At 40.8% G+C, this 18,723-nt stretch overlaps 1 protein-coding gene across 1 annotated transcript in view; it reads left to right on the forward strand.

The window, feature by feature from the left end:
- The window catches only part of adamts17 (ADAM metallopeptidase with thrombospondin type 1 motif, 17), a 140,545-nt gene that overhangs the window by 13,062 nt on the left and 108,760 nt on the right, over positions 1-18,723 (forward strand). The window contains exons 4-6 of the mRNA XM_088921470.1: positions 14,083-14,255; positions 16,062-16,145; positions 16,754-16,911. Of these exons, the coding sequence (XP_088777596.1) occupies positions 14,083-14,255; positions 16,062-16,145; positions 16,754-16,911 (415 nt within the window). The remainder of the gene's footprint in view (positions 1-14,082; positions 14,256-16,061; positions 16,146-16,753; positions 16,912-18,723) is intronic.

The following is an 18,723-nucleotide window of genomic DNA, read 5'->3' on the forward strand; positions in this document are numbered from 1 at the left end:
CAATTGATGGAGGTAAAGAGTTGGTGGATTTATTGCAACCAGTACAGTACAACGTTCAGCAAATGAGAACAGAGGTTTTAAATACTAGTACTGTGGCAAGCAATTCACATAAACTCTTTTAAAGAAAAGACATATACAGTATCTACTGAGACTAATATGACTGTATTTGACTATTATTTTTATTAATGATGTATGCTGATGCACAGGTATGTAAAGACTTGCACATTCCTTGCAATGGAAGAAGCTTTATATTACGTAAAAGGTGTTAACTGTTAATGTTTTGAAGTAATAAACTAACCATGTTATCTGTGACCAGACAGAATATCTAAAACTCCTTAATGCCAGAGCCAAATGGGTAACTTGCAAGGTAAAGAACTTCTAAAAGACACTTAATGTGACAGAGGTCTGTTGTCCTGAATTTTTTCAGGATTCAAAATATAGTAAAACCTCAATATTTGTGGGCTCTACATTAGCGATTTCACCCATTCGTGCAAAGTTTTTAGTGACCACTTTTTCCGCGTTTGTGGACTAAAATTGCCTAAACACTTGCGCATCTTCACCTGTCCTGCTTCGGTCTCTGTAGTAAAGGCATAGCTTAGTTAACAAAGATCAACATTTTTATGTAGTAGTAATGGGATCAAGGGATATGCTTTATTTATTCATTTTCTTTCAGGAAAGTGTGAGATGTATATTGTGTGTAGACCTGTTTGTTATTAGAGTTACCCTGTATGCGAGTGCTGTGCTGCAAATTAAAACAACCATTAAATGATAAAATTACGTCCGTGGTGCCATAAGATATCAAAGTCTCAGTTCTCGTGTGTCTCATTGAAAAGGATAACAAAAGAAATTACCATTTTATTATTTTAAACTTATTATCATCCTTGAAACACTTTGTTCTGTCCTTTACTGTTATAATACTAACATAACTCTTTATTTTGCTGATGTTTGTACCGATGCAGTTTATTAAACTTTTGGTCTTTTTAGGATAACATTCCAAACCGAAAAATAATCATACTCCTGGAAACAATGAAGCACATTGTTCTCAACAATTAGTGGACACTTCTAAGGAATGAGTCGTTCAGTTTTAGACAGGTGTTATGATGAAATTGGCTTTAGGTTGTGAATTTCTTCAGAAATAGAGGGAATTCAAAATATGTTGGAACTTGTTTAACTGCAGTAAGCGTTTCCATTTCCTAAATGCTAATTCATTTGAACATCTTTCTTTGTGTGGTCTTTCCTCTTCAGATTATACATTTAGGCTGCTAAGGTAGACATTCAAATCTTTCCTGGGGTCATGAAAACAATGCAAGGTGTGGCTATTTGAGTGCTTTTTCCTTCCAAGGTAAATCCTCATCGATCTTGTAGATGTGGGGATCATGTGTCAAGGCATCTGTTAACGGCAGGAAGTTTGCATTACAAAGAATTACAAAAGAAAATGCAAAAAACATGAGCTCTCCAGCAAGATTTTATGCAAAGCACATGCAGGTAATGCTAACAGACCAAAAGGCCAAACTTGTCAAAAGCATGTTCATGCTATTTTTTACATTACCATAAAATTTGGTGAATTTTAGGTTCTTGCTAAAACCCCACAGTTCCATGGGGAGAATGTCCAGCCCCACACAGAGGCAACCCCAGCTGTTACTAAACCTAGAGTGCAAGAGCTGTGAGGACACAGTCACCCAGTTGCTTTGATATTTAAAACTTAGAAATTATTTAAAGGTTCACAGGATTATTTTTTGGATTATACAGGCTGTGCTGCTATCTGAAGGCACTTTGTTGCATAATGGGTAGTTATTAAATGCATATATTGTTGATAAAGGTGCATCTAGGTCTCCTCTAACATGGAATTATTTTCACCCAATATTGTTGTAATACAGTTTGTGTAATAGAGTTGCTGCCAATGCTGATTTCTGCACTGCTAGAACATGGATTTGCTGCCCTCTGATACCAAGACTGTGGCATTTCTGTGGCCTGTGGTTTTGTTTCTATGGTCCTGTCCTTAAGCATCACTGGTGAGACTGTAACTCAGGTTGCTACCCTTTCCCAGAACATCCCCTAATCTTATGGTGTAACTGTTGGTGAGAGCCTGTCCGATGCTATCAACCACCTTAGATTAGTTAGTGTTACATTTCCCCTCTGCAGTCAAACCCCTCAGCTTCCTGCTGAGGTCAGTAGTTCAAGTAGCCGAATAACCAAAAAGGGATTGTTTCTTTAACCTGATCTTCTCTCTCTCCCACCCAAGCAGGATACTCTAGTCCAAGGGTCAGTAACCTATGGCACCATTACCGTTATGGACACATGATTTTTAACAGCACATGCAATGAAAGTATAATAAGCCGCAAAGAAACTACGTTAAAAAATGATAAAAATTATTAAAACTGTGCTTGACTCTTCTATGACTCTCTACAACATGCTACCCAATGAAAGCTCTTTGGTGTGAAAAAAATCACTTGGTTTATTTATTGCATTATTATTAGTAGGGCTAGTCTATTGTTTTTCATAGGAAAGCTCACAATCCGTAGCACTGATAACATTTTTCTCTTTGAAGTGTAAAGTCAAACATTTTGGACAAAACGGTAATCGCTAAGAAATCAAAGTTAGTTGTTAGCTTTTCTCAGCCCTTTTTGATGAGATGGTGAGATGGTGGGGAGAGAGAGAGAGAGGCAGCACAGAAGATGAGCTCGTAATTTCTTTGAGATTTTATTGTTTTCTGGAACTGAACAAATAGTCTAGGAATAAGGCAACATCTAACAAAAACTAAAGAAAACCACAGAAGTTAAGAAATAATTTGTCATTGAAAAAAAAAATCAACAAAGCAAGCATCTAAAAAACTGAAGATCAACTATAAGACAGCTACACCTGAGGATAAAGGACCTGAGGAAAAACTCCAAAAAGAAAAATCCTCAAGAGATGAAGAGGAACAAACAGAAAAGGAATAATTAAAACAAGGAAATAAGGATAAGAAGACAAGAAAGAAAGAAAAAGTACACCAAAAGAAACAAGAAGGAAAGGGAAAATACAAGCAGCATCAAGAGAAGCCAAGAACTCAGACATCAACACGAAAAACACCTGGTAAGCCCTGTCCTTTCTTCTCCTTTTTTGAAGAGGCCTCTAAAATTGAACTGCTTTGCTAAATAAAAGTTAAAAAAAGTCTTTAGAAAAAGTTACCTTAAAGTTTAAACTAAACCAAATACCACTTGGGCCCATTAAACTCAAAAGGCCAAAGTTGAAGAACCTGTTGAAGAACCTGTTCCCAAGCAACAGGGGGGCTGATTGTATTCAAAAGCCGAGCCAGGCTGTCTGTTTGCTCTTCTGACCTGGGCCCAGTGTATTTAAAAGAAGCAAGATGAGTACAGAGCAGAACACAGCCCCACTGGACCAGCCCTGCCCCCTCAGCACAGTACTCCAGTAACCTGAGGACGCGAAAACCGTTAAGACCAGGAAACAGTACAAAGACTGCTGGATGAAGGAAAATCCTGAGACCCTTATCGCTGACTACTGCCAGGCAGGAGAAAAACACATAAAAACCAACCTGCTCTTTTTTACTGAGCATCCAAATGCCTGGCACACAGCTATGTGCAAGAATTATACAAACACCACCAGAAGGGGCATCAGCAAAGGCAGGCAAATCTCCATAGGGGCCGACAGCGAGGTAGAAGACACTGTCCTGACCGTCAACACTTACCACAATGGTACAGTGATGATACAGGGCAGTGAGGCCGCTCTGGAGCTTTTCGAGGAAAAGTTCACAGACCTTAAAACACAGGCCGACCTGGATAAACCTCCCCCAGAAACAGGAGAGAGACCCAGCAGCCTGATGCCCACCACACCGGAGAGTTCAGCTCCACCTGACTCTGAGCCCACAAACACAGCCACAGCTACAGAACAGCCCAGCAAGAGTGTAGCCCTCGGCAACACTGAAACACACCACCCAGACACACACAGCCCACACCAACCCCCCTGTGACCACAGCACAGTGCGCCTCCTGAGAGAGAAACTCTCTGCTCTGGAGCTGGACTTCACTGAGTTCAAGGAGCTGATGCTGGGGTGACTCACAGAGGGGCAGACAGCACAACAGCTAAGAGACGAGGTTAACAAACACAGGAACGAATGCAAAACCTCCAACAAACAGCTCAGGGCACAGATGGAAGAGCTGCTGCAGGACAACAGTAAGCTGCAGTCGGAAGTAGCAGAGCTGAGAGAGGAGCTGCAGCTCGCGGAGAGGACAAGCAAGACTCTCAAAGACCAGCTGAGGAAACTCACTACTTCCCACTGCAGCCCCGACTGCAACAGAACAGCCCTGAGACCCAGAGCACACAACACACAACACCCACCCCCAACCCGCAAATACACACCCACCTCCACACAACCTGACACCCCTACAACCCCCACCACCAACTCCCACTTACCCAGTACCCCCACCGTAGCAAACACCACACCCACTGCACCCCCGGGCACCCCAAATCCCCTCACAACACCACTGCCCAAAAGCACATCCACCTTGCCGAAAACCCAGGGTGATCCACACACACACCCGGCCCCACCCAACACCTCCACCTCACACACTGCATCCCCCCACGCAGCCCCCCGTCCTGCAGCGCAGCGCCCCTCCAGCAGACTGGACACCAGAGGCAGACGCATGGAAGTAGCCCTTCTCCAACGGGACTCCAACGGGAGGTACATCGATGAGCACAGGCTCTTCCCAGGATTACAAACAGCAAAGCTCTGGTGTCCGACGACAGAGAAGGCCCTGCAGCTGCTGTCCAGGTCGGTGCTGGGAGCCCCTCAGCACATCATCATCCACACCGGCACCAACGACCTGAGGACCCAGAGGGAGCAGGTGGCCCAGTCCATCAGGAGAGTGGCAGAGAGGGCCATACAGGAGTTCCTTCGCGCCCGAATTGTCATCTCCACCCTGCTGCCGAGACAGGACGAGCAGCACCACACCATCCAGAGAATCAACGCTGAGATCTCACGGTGCTGCGCCCTGCTCCCAAACGTCTACCTGGCCCACCACTCCACCCTTGGACCACAGCATCTACACGACCATGAACACCTCAAAAAACAGACCATTGGACTCTTCACAAAAACTCTGAAAGACACCACACTGGGCAGACACCCAAACAGCACCCCAGAGAGAAACAGGAGGACAACCAGAGGAATGCCCCAGCACCCACACCCCCAACCCAGACCAGCTCAACCCACAAAGAACAGAACCAGCAACACCCCACGCCCCTCACCCAGACCAGCAGCTAAACTGGACCAGAACCACAACCCCTCCCCACCCAGCACAACAGCAGAGCTGGACCGAGCCCCTCCTGCACAGCTACGCTGCAGCCCTGGCCAGACCAGCGTTCCCGAGCGGTTTGGAGCTGGGAGAAATCCGGCAGCTCCTGAACCTCATTTGCACCTGGCTTATGAGCTGAACTTCCATCACCCACAGCGACAGGCAAAAACCCAGCACAATACTTGTTTCTGTTGATGATGTAAATGTCCGACACAAATTTGATACAGTTCCAGAAAACAATAACAAATTGCAAAGATAATTCAAACGATAACAATGAGATCTCTAACGATAAGTATGTGGAACATTCAGGGTCTGGGCTCGTCAGCATTTGGGCTGAAGAGCACTGATCCTGAATTTATCAAGGATGTAAAGGAGACAGACATCATGATCCTACAGGAGACATGGTGTCGGGGAGACTTGGCTACCCACTGTCCCCCAGGCTACAAGGAGATCATGGTGCCCTCTGTCAAAAAAACCCAAATCACCCGGGGCAGAGACTCTGGGGGGGATCATTGTGTGGTACAGAGCGGAGCTCAGTCACTCCATACAATTAGTAAAGAAAGAAGAGTCACGAGTTTGGCTTAAAATCAAAAGAAATACCATCTGTACAGAAAATAAGGTCTTCCTGTGTGCTGTCTACATCCCGCCCTTTAGAATCCCCCTACTACAGTGAGGGAATTCTCCCCAGTCTCCACACGGAGATAGGTCACTTCCACGGCCAGGGAAACGTGCTGCTCTGTGGTGACCTCAATGCACGAACAGGCACACTGGCAGACTTCACCAGCACACAGGGAAGCACTCACGTATTCAGACAATCCCCTCTGTACCACACACCGGTCACCTCACACAGGTGCAGCCACGACACCACAGTCAACAGCACCGGGTGCGAGCTGCTCCAGCTCTGTCAAGGGCTGGGCCTGTACATCGTCAATGGCAGGACTAGAGGGGTCTCTCTAGGCAGGTTCACCTACAGCTCAGCTCTGGGCAGCAGTGTGGTGGACTACGCCATCACCGACCTGGACCCCTCCTGTATCAATGCCTTCACTGTCAGGCCACAAACTCCCCTCTCCGACCACAGCCAGATCACACTCTACATGAAGAGGGCACACCAGCACAGAGACACACTGACACAGCCCAGCCAGCTGTATGACCTCAACCAGGCATACAGATGGGACACAGACAGCTTAGACAGATACCAAACTGCACTGGGCGATGACGAAATTCAGACACTGTTGGACACATTCCTAAACACTCCGTATCAAACCAACAAATTAGGCATAAACTTGGCCACACAAAAACTAAATCACCTATTCCACAAACTAGCATCAAAATCTAAGCTAAAAACAACTAAATCAAAAAACTACCAAAAAACAAAAGCAAAAGAAAAGTGGTTTGATACGGAGTGCAAAAACATCAGAAATGCACTACGAAAAGTCTCAAATGAAAAACACAGACAACCACACAACACAGATCTGCGCCTCAGGTACTGTGACATGGTAAAACTTTACAAACACACGCTGAAAAAGAAAAGAAACACATACATAAACAAACAACTTGCAGGAATTGAGGAGTCACTAAATCAGAACTGTTTCTGAGAGAAGTGGAACAATTTAAACAAATCAAAACCAGAAGAATTGGCCATCCAAAATGGAACAATCTGGCAAACATACTTTGAAAATCTCTATGAAAAGCTCCCAAATACAAATCAATCAGACCAAAACACCATTTATGAAAAACTCAAAATTTTGGAATTGGCTATCAAAGACAACCAAAACCCAACCAAAACTTAGACTCCCCAATCACTGAGCAGGAGCTACTGGACAAACTCCAGGCCCTCAGACCACGCAAAGCCTGTGGCCATGATGGAGTCATAAATGAGATGCTGAGACACAGCAGCCCAATGTTGCAACAAGCCCTGCTCAAACTCCTCAATCTCATCATGACAGCTGGATGTTTCCCTGAGGCCTGGAACCAAGGACTGATCACGCCCATCTATAAGAGTGGAGATAGACTCGATCCCAACAACTACCGGGGCATCTGTGTGAACAGTAACCTGGGGAAGGTATTCTGCAGTATCCTAAATACACGAATACTGGCCTTCCTTACCGAACACAATGTCCTGAGTAAATGTCAGATTGGCTTCTTGCCAGATCACCGCATATCTGATCACATTTACACCCTACACACACTGATAGACAAACACGTCCACCAAAAACACAAAGGAAAAATTTTTGCCTGCTTTGTCGATTTCCAAAAAGCATTTGACTCGATTTGGCATGAATGATTGTTTTACAAACTACTCCAAAGTGGCATAGGGGGCAAAGTGTACGACATAATTAAATCAGTGTATTCAGAGAGCAAATGTGCAGTGAAAATTGGAAACAAAAGGACTAAATTCTTCACCGAAGGCCGTGGGGTGAGACAGGGCTGCAGCCTGAGCCCAACACTGTTCAATATCTATATCAACGAATTAGCAGGAATGTTGGAGCAGTCTGCAGCTCCTGGTCTCACACTACACGACACAGAAATCAAGTTCCTGCTCTACGCCGATGACCTGGTCCTGCTGTCGCCCACAGAAGAGGGGCTGCATTAGAACCTGGCACTGCTGGAGCAGTACTGTCAGACCTGGGCACTGACAGTCAATCTGGACAAGACCAGAGTTATGGTTTTCCAGAAGAAAGCCAGACCTCAGGGAAACAGGTACAAATTCACACTGAACAACAACGCATTGGAGCACGCATCCAGCTACACATATCTCGGTCTCACCATCAGCTCTTCTGGGAGTTTTGACCTGGCAGTGAAGGCACTGAGGGAGAAGGCACTCAGGGCTTTCTACGCAATAAGAAGGAGGCTCTTCAACATCAACCCACCAACAAGAATCTGGCTCCAAATATTTGAAAGTGTAATCCAACCCATTGCCCTATACGGCAGTGAAGTGTGGGGTCCCCTCACAGACCAGGAGTACACTCAATGGGACAAACACCCCACAGAAACTCTGCACATGGAGATCTGTAGAAACATCCTCCGTGTGCAGAGAAAAACACCTAACAACGGGTGCAGGGCCGAATTAGGCCAGTACCCACTATTGATGAACATACAGAAAAGAATATTAAAATATTGGCTACACCTAAAAAACAGCGACCAAAATTCCTACCACCACAAAGCCCTGCTGAGTCAAGAGCTGAGGCCAAAACAGAGCCCCCTGAGCCAGCTGGTCCTGAGGCTCACTGACCTGAGCCACACTGACACTAACCAGCCTCAGGACAGCACTGCTAGAGCACCACAACCCAGACTCAACCACATCACAGCACAGGTCAAACAGCAATATCTCACACACTGGGACACACACACACAAACACAACATAAATTGGAATGCTACAGAACCCTAAACGACAATACACACTAGCTGAATATTTGACCAAGATAAGAAACAACAAACAGAAACAGACCCTTATGAAGTACAGGCTCAGTGACCACAGCCTAGCCATAGAAACTGGGCGACACAGGCAGACCTGGCTGCCCAGAGAGGACAGGCTGTGCTCCCACTGCCAGCAGGGAGAAATAGAGACAGAGGTGCACTTCCTACTGCACTGTGACAGATACTCTGGGATTAGAGAAACATTCTTCCCGAAATTCAGAAATCTAATCCCAGAGTTCCCACACCTGCCAGAATCACAATGGGTCCCAATCCTACTGGGAGAGGGAGGAGGGAATTCAGTTGAACTGGCAGCCCAGTATGTGATCTCCTGTCACAGCCTGAGGAACAGTGAGTCTGTCTCCCAATAATGCTCCAGCCGCCTACAGTATATGTCAATATTTTATAATATGTCTTTGTTGTAAATGTCTGTAATATGTCTGTAGATTTTATTTTACTTTTATTTTTTGTTTTGTTTAATGTAAATATCATTACTTTCATTTGCTTTGGCAACACTGATTGTACCCATCGGTCATGCTAATAAAGCACCTTGAATTGAAAATTCCATGTTTTGAAAATTCCATGAATTGGTGAGATGGTGGAGATAGGGACCTCCATTCATCAAAATTTTTTGCCCCTTACCCTGGTACATCTCCTAGTGACGGGGCTAAGACAGGGACGTCTCCCTGCCATCCCTTTCAGCTGGCCTCTCTCTAATTAGGGGTTTTTGGCCTCCAGTCCTATCGCTTCTCCTCCACTATAGCCTCCTCTATCATATACCACCTGTGGAGGTTTGTAGGAGGGTTGTAGACCAGCCTGATCAGAAAGCTGTGACACATCTCTCCTCTTCCACCTTTGTCAACTCCATGACAACTATCTCTTTACGTGCCTTCTTGTTGGCTTTGGACCATAGACAAAGTGGCTGTCCCCATCCTAGTCCTCCTCTCCCTGTATGGATTGAGCCAGCACCTACAGGTGTTGCATCCTGTTCACTGCCTTCTGCACTTCATCTTGTGCCCTCAAACGTCTTCTAGTAAGCACCTGTACATTGACAACTCAGATTGTCAGGCCACTGGACCAAAAATAGACTATGAAACTAATGTTTCTTGCAGACATTACCACACATATACAGTATGAATGAACATAATCTCCGTCTGCGAGGTGCAGATCAAACTGTTATGGGTCTTTTTGAAACATGGAAGGCATTTCTTGAATTTTTTTTCTCACGACATTGATGCCTCAGCTTTCCTCTATTTCCAACCTAAGACTTAAAATTTACAATTTCTCATCTTACCCTTCATGCACCAGACAGTGAATACAGGAAATATTTGATTTAATGTCTTGTTTCTGCCAAGATAGCATGACAAGGTGACTGTGACACTTTAGGAATCTATATATAAGATTTATTTTTTCTTCATTTATACCAATGATCTAGAATAGCAATCAGCACACATTCTGGCCAAAAAGGAATGCTATACATTTATGGGCTAAAAGAACTCTTCAACAGAGAAGACTTCAGGAGGGCCTGATTCAAGGAAAATATTTCAAGTCCTTAAAGGCATGCTTTCTGTAAAACAGAGCCTCCTGTAACAGTTTTTAAATGCATTTCCCCATTTGTGTCTTCTGGTTTGTGTTTCTGTGTTCATACCAAAATGCATAATAATCCATAGGAATGACTTCATCAGTTTCTTTCAGGATTGCGAATGCATGAATCAGGTAACATTATAGTCTTCTCTTGTTAAATATTGAAACAATTCTGGTTTTTAGCCTGTCACTGTAGTCCGGTAATTTAGCTATTTGCTTTTCTCTAGATGGATTTCAGAAGTTGCTTTTCAAGGTGACCAATTTGTAAAGAGTATACTACCTGGGGTCTCAGTTTCCTACTGCACAACTTTTCTACATTGCCTAGAAGATGTAAATGATGTATTTTATTTCTTGGCACAAGCAAGAATTGCCTTTTCCATTTGTATTTTCCAAGAGCAGTGGTTCCTAACCGTTGTCCTGGAGGAACACAGTGTCTTCTGGTTTTTGATGAGTTATTAATCAAAGGCTCATTGATTTCTGTTTTCTTTGTGGAATATATTTATAAATTTGTTTTCAGATTTTAAGAGGTCAAATAAGAATGGTAATTGTTATCAATGCTGTACCAACATCTGAATTTCAGGACTGCACTCATTCAGTAATGTTCCACGAAATGTAACCATCTGGACCTCACTGTCACTGTGGGAGTGTCTGATTGCAGTGTCATTCCCACCTAGTGTTAGTTTGCTCATTACACATTGATCAACTAGTAAGAGCTGTTTAATCAGAAATAACAGCAAGCAAGCTGAGAAGTGCTGTGTAAATTTCTGTGTGCTGAAGTTGGAAACAATACCCTTGAATTAGAGTATATTTGACACTCGGAACTGAGCAAAGAAAAAAAAAGTTTAAGCACTGAAGAAGATCAGTTGGAATCCAACTGAAACCATGTTCTTCCAGAAACAGGTTTGAGGAATCACCACTCTAAAATCATATTACCGTACAGAGAATTTTAGTTTAGTTTTGATTATCATTTTAACCTTTTAATGTCATAGAAGTGCAGTTCTGTAATTATTTGTTAAATTTTGTAAACCTATTTACTGTATGTGCGGGTGCTGCATTACAATGTTCCATTCAGTTGGTATTACTCCTATCTTTATGGAAAATTGGAAGAGTTTTGTTAACAACCTTTGAATAACATCTTGTTTTCTTATATACAATAGGTAGAATACCATCAGGCTTTTTTATTTTAAGTGTTTTTGTCTTAAACTGCCTCTGTTATACTTTACACTATTTAATATAGAACTTTATCTTTACTCACCCCAAGGCAGGATGTCTATTGTTTCACTGGCAGTACTGTGAGTGACATATTTATTCAGCTTATTAGCAGTTTGTTACTATCAATTTTCTCTTTCAGGATTACCCCTCTCCTTCTGCTTCTCTTAAGCCCTGAAGTATCCCTCTTAGTCTGCTTTCTTGAAATTGTTAGCCTTTGCTTTGGGCTCAACCAGTACTGTTCCAGAATACAATTCAAAGCCATACCATATGATGAAAACAACAACAAACTGTTCACTCATCTCTGTTTTATAAACAACTCCTGTGGTTTCTTGGGCTCCTGTATTTTTGCAGGGACATACCACTCCCTCCCAGTATGGCGCTGCTGAACTTTTAGCTCATCAAAGATGGATATCTTGAAAGATGTACAGGAGAGGGGAGCCTGTCTGCTTTTCCTTTTAATCCCTAAGCAGATATGAGAGTCATGTGTACTAAAATGCACAGAAATTCTTTTCCAAACTGAGGGATGGATAGTAAAATATTTGGTAATTCTAAACTATTGTTAAAAATGATTTTGTTACAAAGTTTTTATTTGCCAGTATAATCATAGCTAAAAACAAGCTAGATAGTAAAATATTTGGTAATTCTAAACTATTGTTAAAAATGATTTTGTTACAATGTTGTTATTTGCCAGTATAATCATAGGACATTTTCTGTAATACTTTTCTGGGAGACTCTTTCAGAAATACTTAAAAGCAAGATCTGATTAGATTTATGTTTAATTCATCACAAACAATGATTTTGATTAGGCCTAAAGGTGAAGGCGTTGTGCATCAGCATTGCTTATGATTAATTGAAAGCAATCACTCTGTTGTCCTGATTAATTGAATATCTACTGGAGTTAATAACATAGCATTCAAACATTAGCAGCCTACTTCATATTACAATCCCCACACGTGATGGTACATTTCCACAGGGTGAAAGCAACAGCCTTCTGGCAAACAAGATGATTATTCGAGTAATGAATTTCGTAATTTTGGAGTATCATGGGGGTTGAGGTTTCAGTATAACACACTCCACCTTATCCTGAATTCTGCACTTTTTCAGCTTTTTCCCAGGGTACAGGATTCTTTTTTTCCAATAGCAGAAAGATTTTAGCTTTGTGAGAATAGAGAACATAATCCCCCCTTTTTTGAGAAATGCACAAACTTTTTTTTTCTGTTAAGTTACAAGGCATGGCCTTTTGCTTTTTGGAATGAACTAGTAACACCCTGATGTTCAGTCTTATAATGCACATCCTACAACCTTTACCAGGCACATACCGGCTACTCAAAATCAAAAGGCGAGTTTTGGATTGTTGAACTATACCAGCTGTTTGCATCATTGTTTACTCTTGGCTTTAATTAAGATAAAAAGACTTTACTGCTGCTGACAACATGGGACCCATCAAGAATGTTTACAAACCCAGAGACAGAATCTCAAAATTCATTATTTGTAAAATGTTGCCAGTGGCTAAAAAATGTGATCTAGAACAGCACAAAGTGGTGCCCAGTTCTTTTACTCTTTCCAAAAATCACAATTTTCATTTTTTTTATTTCATATTAATTTTGTGGAGATGTAATCCTATCATGTACTCTTCCCAGAACAGTTTAAGTTCTTACTGTGGTGTAAAATTAGCTATAATTAAATGACATTGACACTACTTTTTGTTAAAACTACTAATTTTAAAGAAGTGATTCTCCACACTAATGCAGATCACTAGACTGAAATCTTCAGGAAGGAACTGCCAAAAACAACATAAGCTACACTGAAAGAATTCTCTATTTGCTCTTTCTCCACATGCTACTGAAATATGGAGGTCATGATGAAAGCAGAAAGGCCGTGCACAAGAAAGCTGATCATGGTAGACTAATTCCATTAACCCAAGCATTGACCCTGGCTACAATAATAGCTCGTTTTTCCTCCCTGAAGTTTCTGGAAAAGCTCTATTTTATTGGATTTTAAGGAAATATTTATCTAAAGCTGCTGTATATCAATAAAATCTGAGTTAAAAAGATGATGAATCAGTTTTACGCTCCTTTGTTTTCCCTATAAATCTGATGTTGAAAAAAATTGTTGAAAAATGTCTGAATATGTCTTTCAGTTTTTTTGCACCATTGGAAAAAGTACCTATACAGTACTTGATAAATATTTGTTCTGGCTTTCTGAATTTTGAGCAGTACCCTCAGAATGCATGCAGTCAGAGCCTAAAGAAGTCTTGTATTGGTTAAAAGGAAAGAATGAATGTTTATGTATTTAATTGTTACATGCAGAGAAATATGTACTTAAGACAGGAATTTAGTTTTGTTTAGACATCCTAAGTAGAGATTGTAGTTGCTGCAATACAACCTTCTGTAAACATTAATTCTGAGTGTTTTCTAGTAAAGGTTCACTGAGGCAGAGCTAATTTTCTACTGTGATTTATGAGCCCAGCATGAAGTAACTAGGGATATCTTCTTTGACAATCAAATCCCGATCTTTACTTCCATTTATTTTATCTGCCTGTACAGTAGTTTCGCCTGTCAGTGTACTATTTGGTGTGTTGCAGGAAAGAAGAAATTAAAGCAGACCAAACCAACAGAGGATGGGAGGAGCAAGAGAAATGCCATCCGGCTGCACAGTGAATATGTGGTGGAAACGGTGGTTGTCGCCGACTCTGACATGGTGCAGTATCACGGAGCTGAGGCTGCGCAGAGGTTCATCCTCACCGTCATGAACATGGTAAGAGATGTCAACACAATGGTCTTTAAACCACAGACACAATCAAGCAGTGCCAAAACAAAATCACTACTTTCATAGGCACAAACTAAGTGTGCAGAAGAGGTGTGTTAAACCATGTATAAAAACTGCAGAAATCCCATTTAAGTGTAATAATGAAAAATCCTACAAATTGCTGCCTTTCAGTAAAATTGATGGGCTTTGATCCTAAAACTTAAAACTATAATAACTGTTACAAGGTATTTTTGAAGGCAATGCTAGGAAAAGGACAGACTTTTGACAATCAGTTTATTACATTTACTAAAGGATGAGCATGGAGCCCATACTTACAGGCTGTTGTGCTCAGTACAATTGGCTTGTTTTAATGTAACTTGTAATACAGATTACACTTTGTTTAATAGCTAAGCCTGACATTTACATCATTTTGCCCTGTCTCATCTGTCTTTCTTAAGTTTAGCTGGAGTTTGAATGCTCTGTGTTGCTCAAACTATAGCAATATGTGTGAAATGTAAAATGCTACATGCTTTGTGTAAAAGGTTGTAAGTCATTTTAAATTGCACTCTACTGAACAGGAATTCAGTGTTTCTCTTGGCTAGCCTCAACACCTCGAGGGGTTGGCTAGTATCAGAAACCATACTGATGTTTCACGCCCTGCAGTTCCTCATTACCAAGTGCTAAACCTGCCAGCTGATTAAAAGTATTTAGATTCAAAGCTGTAAAAAAGTATATTTTGCAGTTTTGAGGCCAACAAAAGCCAGTGAAGTGCAGGGGAGTTGTGAGGGAGTGAGAAGTTTGTCTTGGCATCTAGCTGACCACATGCAATCTGCAATGCTAGTTTGTGAAGACTAGGACCTCGATGATGTGGAAAGATTGTAAAGAAAAGTATGTCTATATGGCTTGCAATAGTTAGAAAGGAACAAGTAGAGTTTGACCTCAAGCTGAAAAATAAAAAAAGAAGGAAACACAAATTTCAGCTGTGGAATCTGTGTAAAGACTTGAAAATACACATCAAGAAAATTCTATATCATGTTTTTCTTTTTTCTCTTTGCTTTTCAATGTGGAATTAATATCTACTTTTTCCTTTGGCACACATTGCCATTGATTTCTTTCATAGAAACAAATGAATATTTTGAGTGCTCATGTTTGATTTGTGATGGTGTGACCTTTGATTTTCTCATGGATGTTTGTAACATTATATGCGAGGTGGTCACTGTAACATTGTTACTGTATGTCTGGAATTATCAGAAGTTACCATAAACAATATTGTTGTCAACTAATTATGTAAAATAGTTTTCTACCATTACTTGTCTGCTGCTTTTTGGGGTTGTTCACAGCAGGAAACTTTGATTCTAGTAAAAGAAGCATTTTATATTTTAGTCCAGTGTGATACATTTTATTGTAGGCAGTAAGTAAACTTTTAATTAAGAGGATTTTGATATCTATGGTAGATTGTGTACAGAATTTTTAACTTCCTTTTTCTATGAGTAACAGAGTTTAATACCATAAAATCTATCTCTCTTCATATTAAAGAGATCCCACTGACAGTGTAAGCAACTTATACCTGCTCTCAATGTACTGAAATCGCATTTATTGCTTTCGTCATGTTCTGTCATAAAAACCTTTGAAACTGTTGAGCTGAATGAGCTTGTATTTTATTTAACCAGATGCTCAGGAAAACTGCAGTGCTTTATTTTTTCAAGTGAGACTCAGTGCAGCCTTTTTTCACAGTCCTGTACTTTGTTCCTTATGCTGTTGTATAATGAAGGATATGACTGGTGGCTGGCCAGCAATAACTCTTTGTTCCAACAGGTCTACAATATGTTTCATCATAAGAGCCTGGGGATCAGACTCAACATCCGTGTCACGAAGCTGGTCCTGCTCCACAGCCGCCCAGTAAGTCCATCTGAACCCTTTTATTGCAGATACATTGCTTTTTAAATTATAATAAACTGGTGGCTGAGTTTAGCAAATATGTTTTTTTTTAATTTTGGGATATCATTTCTGACAAATGATAATACTATCTAAATAGCAGAACTGGATGCCTCTTTCTTTGCAGATAAGATTATCATTGGTAAAGTCCTAATTATAGGCCAGTTCTTTTCTGGTAATATCTCTGAAGAGCTAAAAGAAACACATGTTTTACTTGCTCACAGTGTATTGAGCGTTGATTTATTTTGAAAACAAATGTGTGGATGATCCTTTCCTGAACAAATGATTAATATTTTTGTTGCTTGTGCTCAACATGTGCGCTATGGGAATTGGGAATTACTGTTGTACGCAATACCCTTTTGTTTTTAAACAAATATAATACACATAATACAAGTCCAGTTGATATTATTTCCATAGATCACTAAGGTAATTGACAAAAGAGATCATAACCCATGTCAAAGCTTTAAATTTAAATATGAACAGTCTTGCAGGATTCCCCTTTGAGTCAGGCCAGGTTTGAACATGGGGTGCAAGAGGTTTATGTTGCTGTTTTGGTTGATTGTTTCTCACAGGAGAAGCTAAAGATTGGACACCATGGAGAGAGGTCTTTGGAGAGCTTTTGTCACTGGCAGCAGGAGGAGTATGGGGGCGCTCGTTACCTTGGAAACAATCAAGTACCTGGAGGGAAGGATGATGTTCCCCCTGTGGACGTGGCCGTGTTCGTTACAAGGTGCTTCTGTAGCCAGTTTTTCACTATGAGCCTGCTGTCAAGATGACCTGTTGACTGCAATTTTTCAGGCACTGCCTAGCAAATGACAAGCAGGAATTTTCTGACTGACCTGTCTTTAGACTTTTTCTATGAGGAAGATTAAAAATCTTGTAAGCATAATGCTAATGGTCTTAATTACTCATGTTTGTCCTTGTCAGTGGGGAATCTGCATCCAGTTCTTTGCCATAATACTCAGGAGGATTATTATGGGCAGAAAATGACACATTCCATATTTTGATTTAGGTATTGTTACCTGATATAATTCTCTGGAAATAAGCATTCTTTTGTTTAAATTAATTCCCATGTAGCATGTCAGATGCTATTCATCTTTCAAGGCGTCCAATGTAAAAGGACACAGGGAATGTTTAAACAATGAAGGCTTTTGTTCACTGTTCAGTTCATGTTAAATATGATATCTGAGTACCTAGAAGGCCTCTCTATGAAGACGTAGTATGCAGAATGAACATCTGTCTAATGCGTTTAATGTAGAGATCATTTTGAAAGACAAGAGCATATACTACAGGAATTATATTTTGGCCTTCTGAACTGTAGTTTAATTTAAAAAAACACTCAGTGTAACATCTCTGCTAAGTACTAGTATTGAGTCTACAGGAAAGATAATCTTCACGTCAGATAAATTAAAGTAGCATTCATGAAGACGGCATCCTGTTAACAGCTCCTGATGAGATTAAAAGTCATTAAATAACTTTGATTAGAGACAATACTGGCCCTCTGCGGGCTTATCATTCTATATTTTGCGATAAAACAGTAATTTATTTAGCAGTGTTGAAAGAAACTCAGATGTTTTGGCTTTGAAGAAACTGAGCTTTTTGTGACTAGAATTGGACATTTTTATGTCCATCAGATTAATACTTTTTCTATGCATTGTTGCCTTTATTGAACCTGTATATTTGTAGTATAATACTGTGAATACAAAGTAATCATTTAAAAAATTGAAAGTGCCTTTCAAAAGTATTCACACCCTTGCACCACTTTCACATTTTGTTGCTTTAAAGCTTGCAGTCATGACACTATAAAGTAACAAATGATATTTGTTATATATACAACCTGCTCCTTACATTAAAAGTAAAAACAAACAAAATAGAAATAATATGAAAGAAAACAAGGAAAAGTCATGATATCATAAGTATTAAAACGCTTAGCTGTAGCAAACCTAAATTAATTTAGAGAAAAAAAATCACCTTATTGGGGCACACAATTAGTCGAAATACCTCTATGAAATAATACTGTTAGTCATGATTTCAGAATTAATACACCTGTCTCTGTAAGGTCCTTCAAGCAATTACTGTACCGTTGAAGCATACTGTACCAAGTTGAACTTGAAGTTGTGGAAGGCACCCAGACACTGTCTTGAACAGGCCATCTCTCCAAATTGGACAGGCGGCCAAGGGTCGTACTGGTTAAGAAAGCAACTGTGAGGTCAACAGAAACTTTGAAAGAGCTACAGAGTTCAATGGGTGAGATGGGAGACCATGTCCATGAGTCAAAGCTGACCTTCTTTGGCCTTTGACCTGCTTCCTATTAGCAAGTACTGAGAAGTTTTTCAAGACTGAGGAGAAATGGAACAAAATACAGGCAAATCTTAGAGGAAAACCTGCTTCAATCCGCTAAAGACCTACAATTGGAATACAATTTGAAAAAAAATGTGGAATGACATTTTACCTTTCAGTACAACAGCAATCAAAAGCACACTGGATTAAGAATAAGAAAGTGAATGACCACAAGTAGCCAATCCTATTGGGAATATGTGAA

This window comes from Atractosteus spatula, chromosome 7 (assembly GCF_055471065.1).
Source record: "Atractosteus spatula isolate fAtrSpa1 chromosome 7, fAtrSpa1.hap1, whole genome shotgun sequence".
In the NCBI taxonomy this organism is placed as follows: domain Eukaryota; kingdom Metazoa; phylum Chordata; class Actinopteri; order Semionotiformes; family Lepisosteidae; genus Atractosteus; species Atractosteus spatula.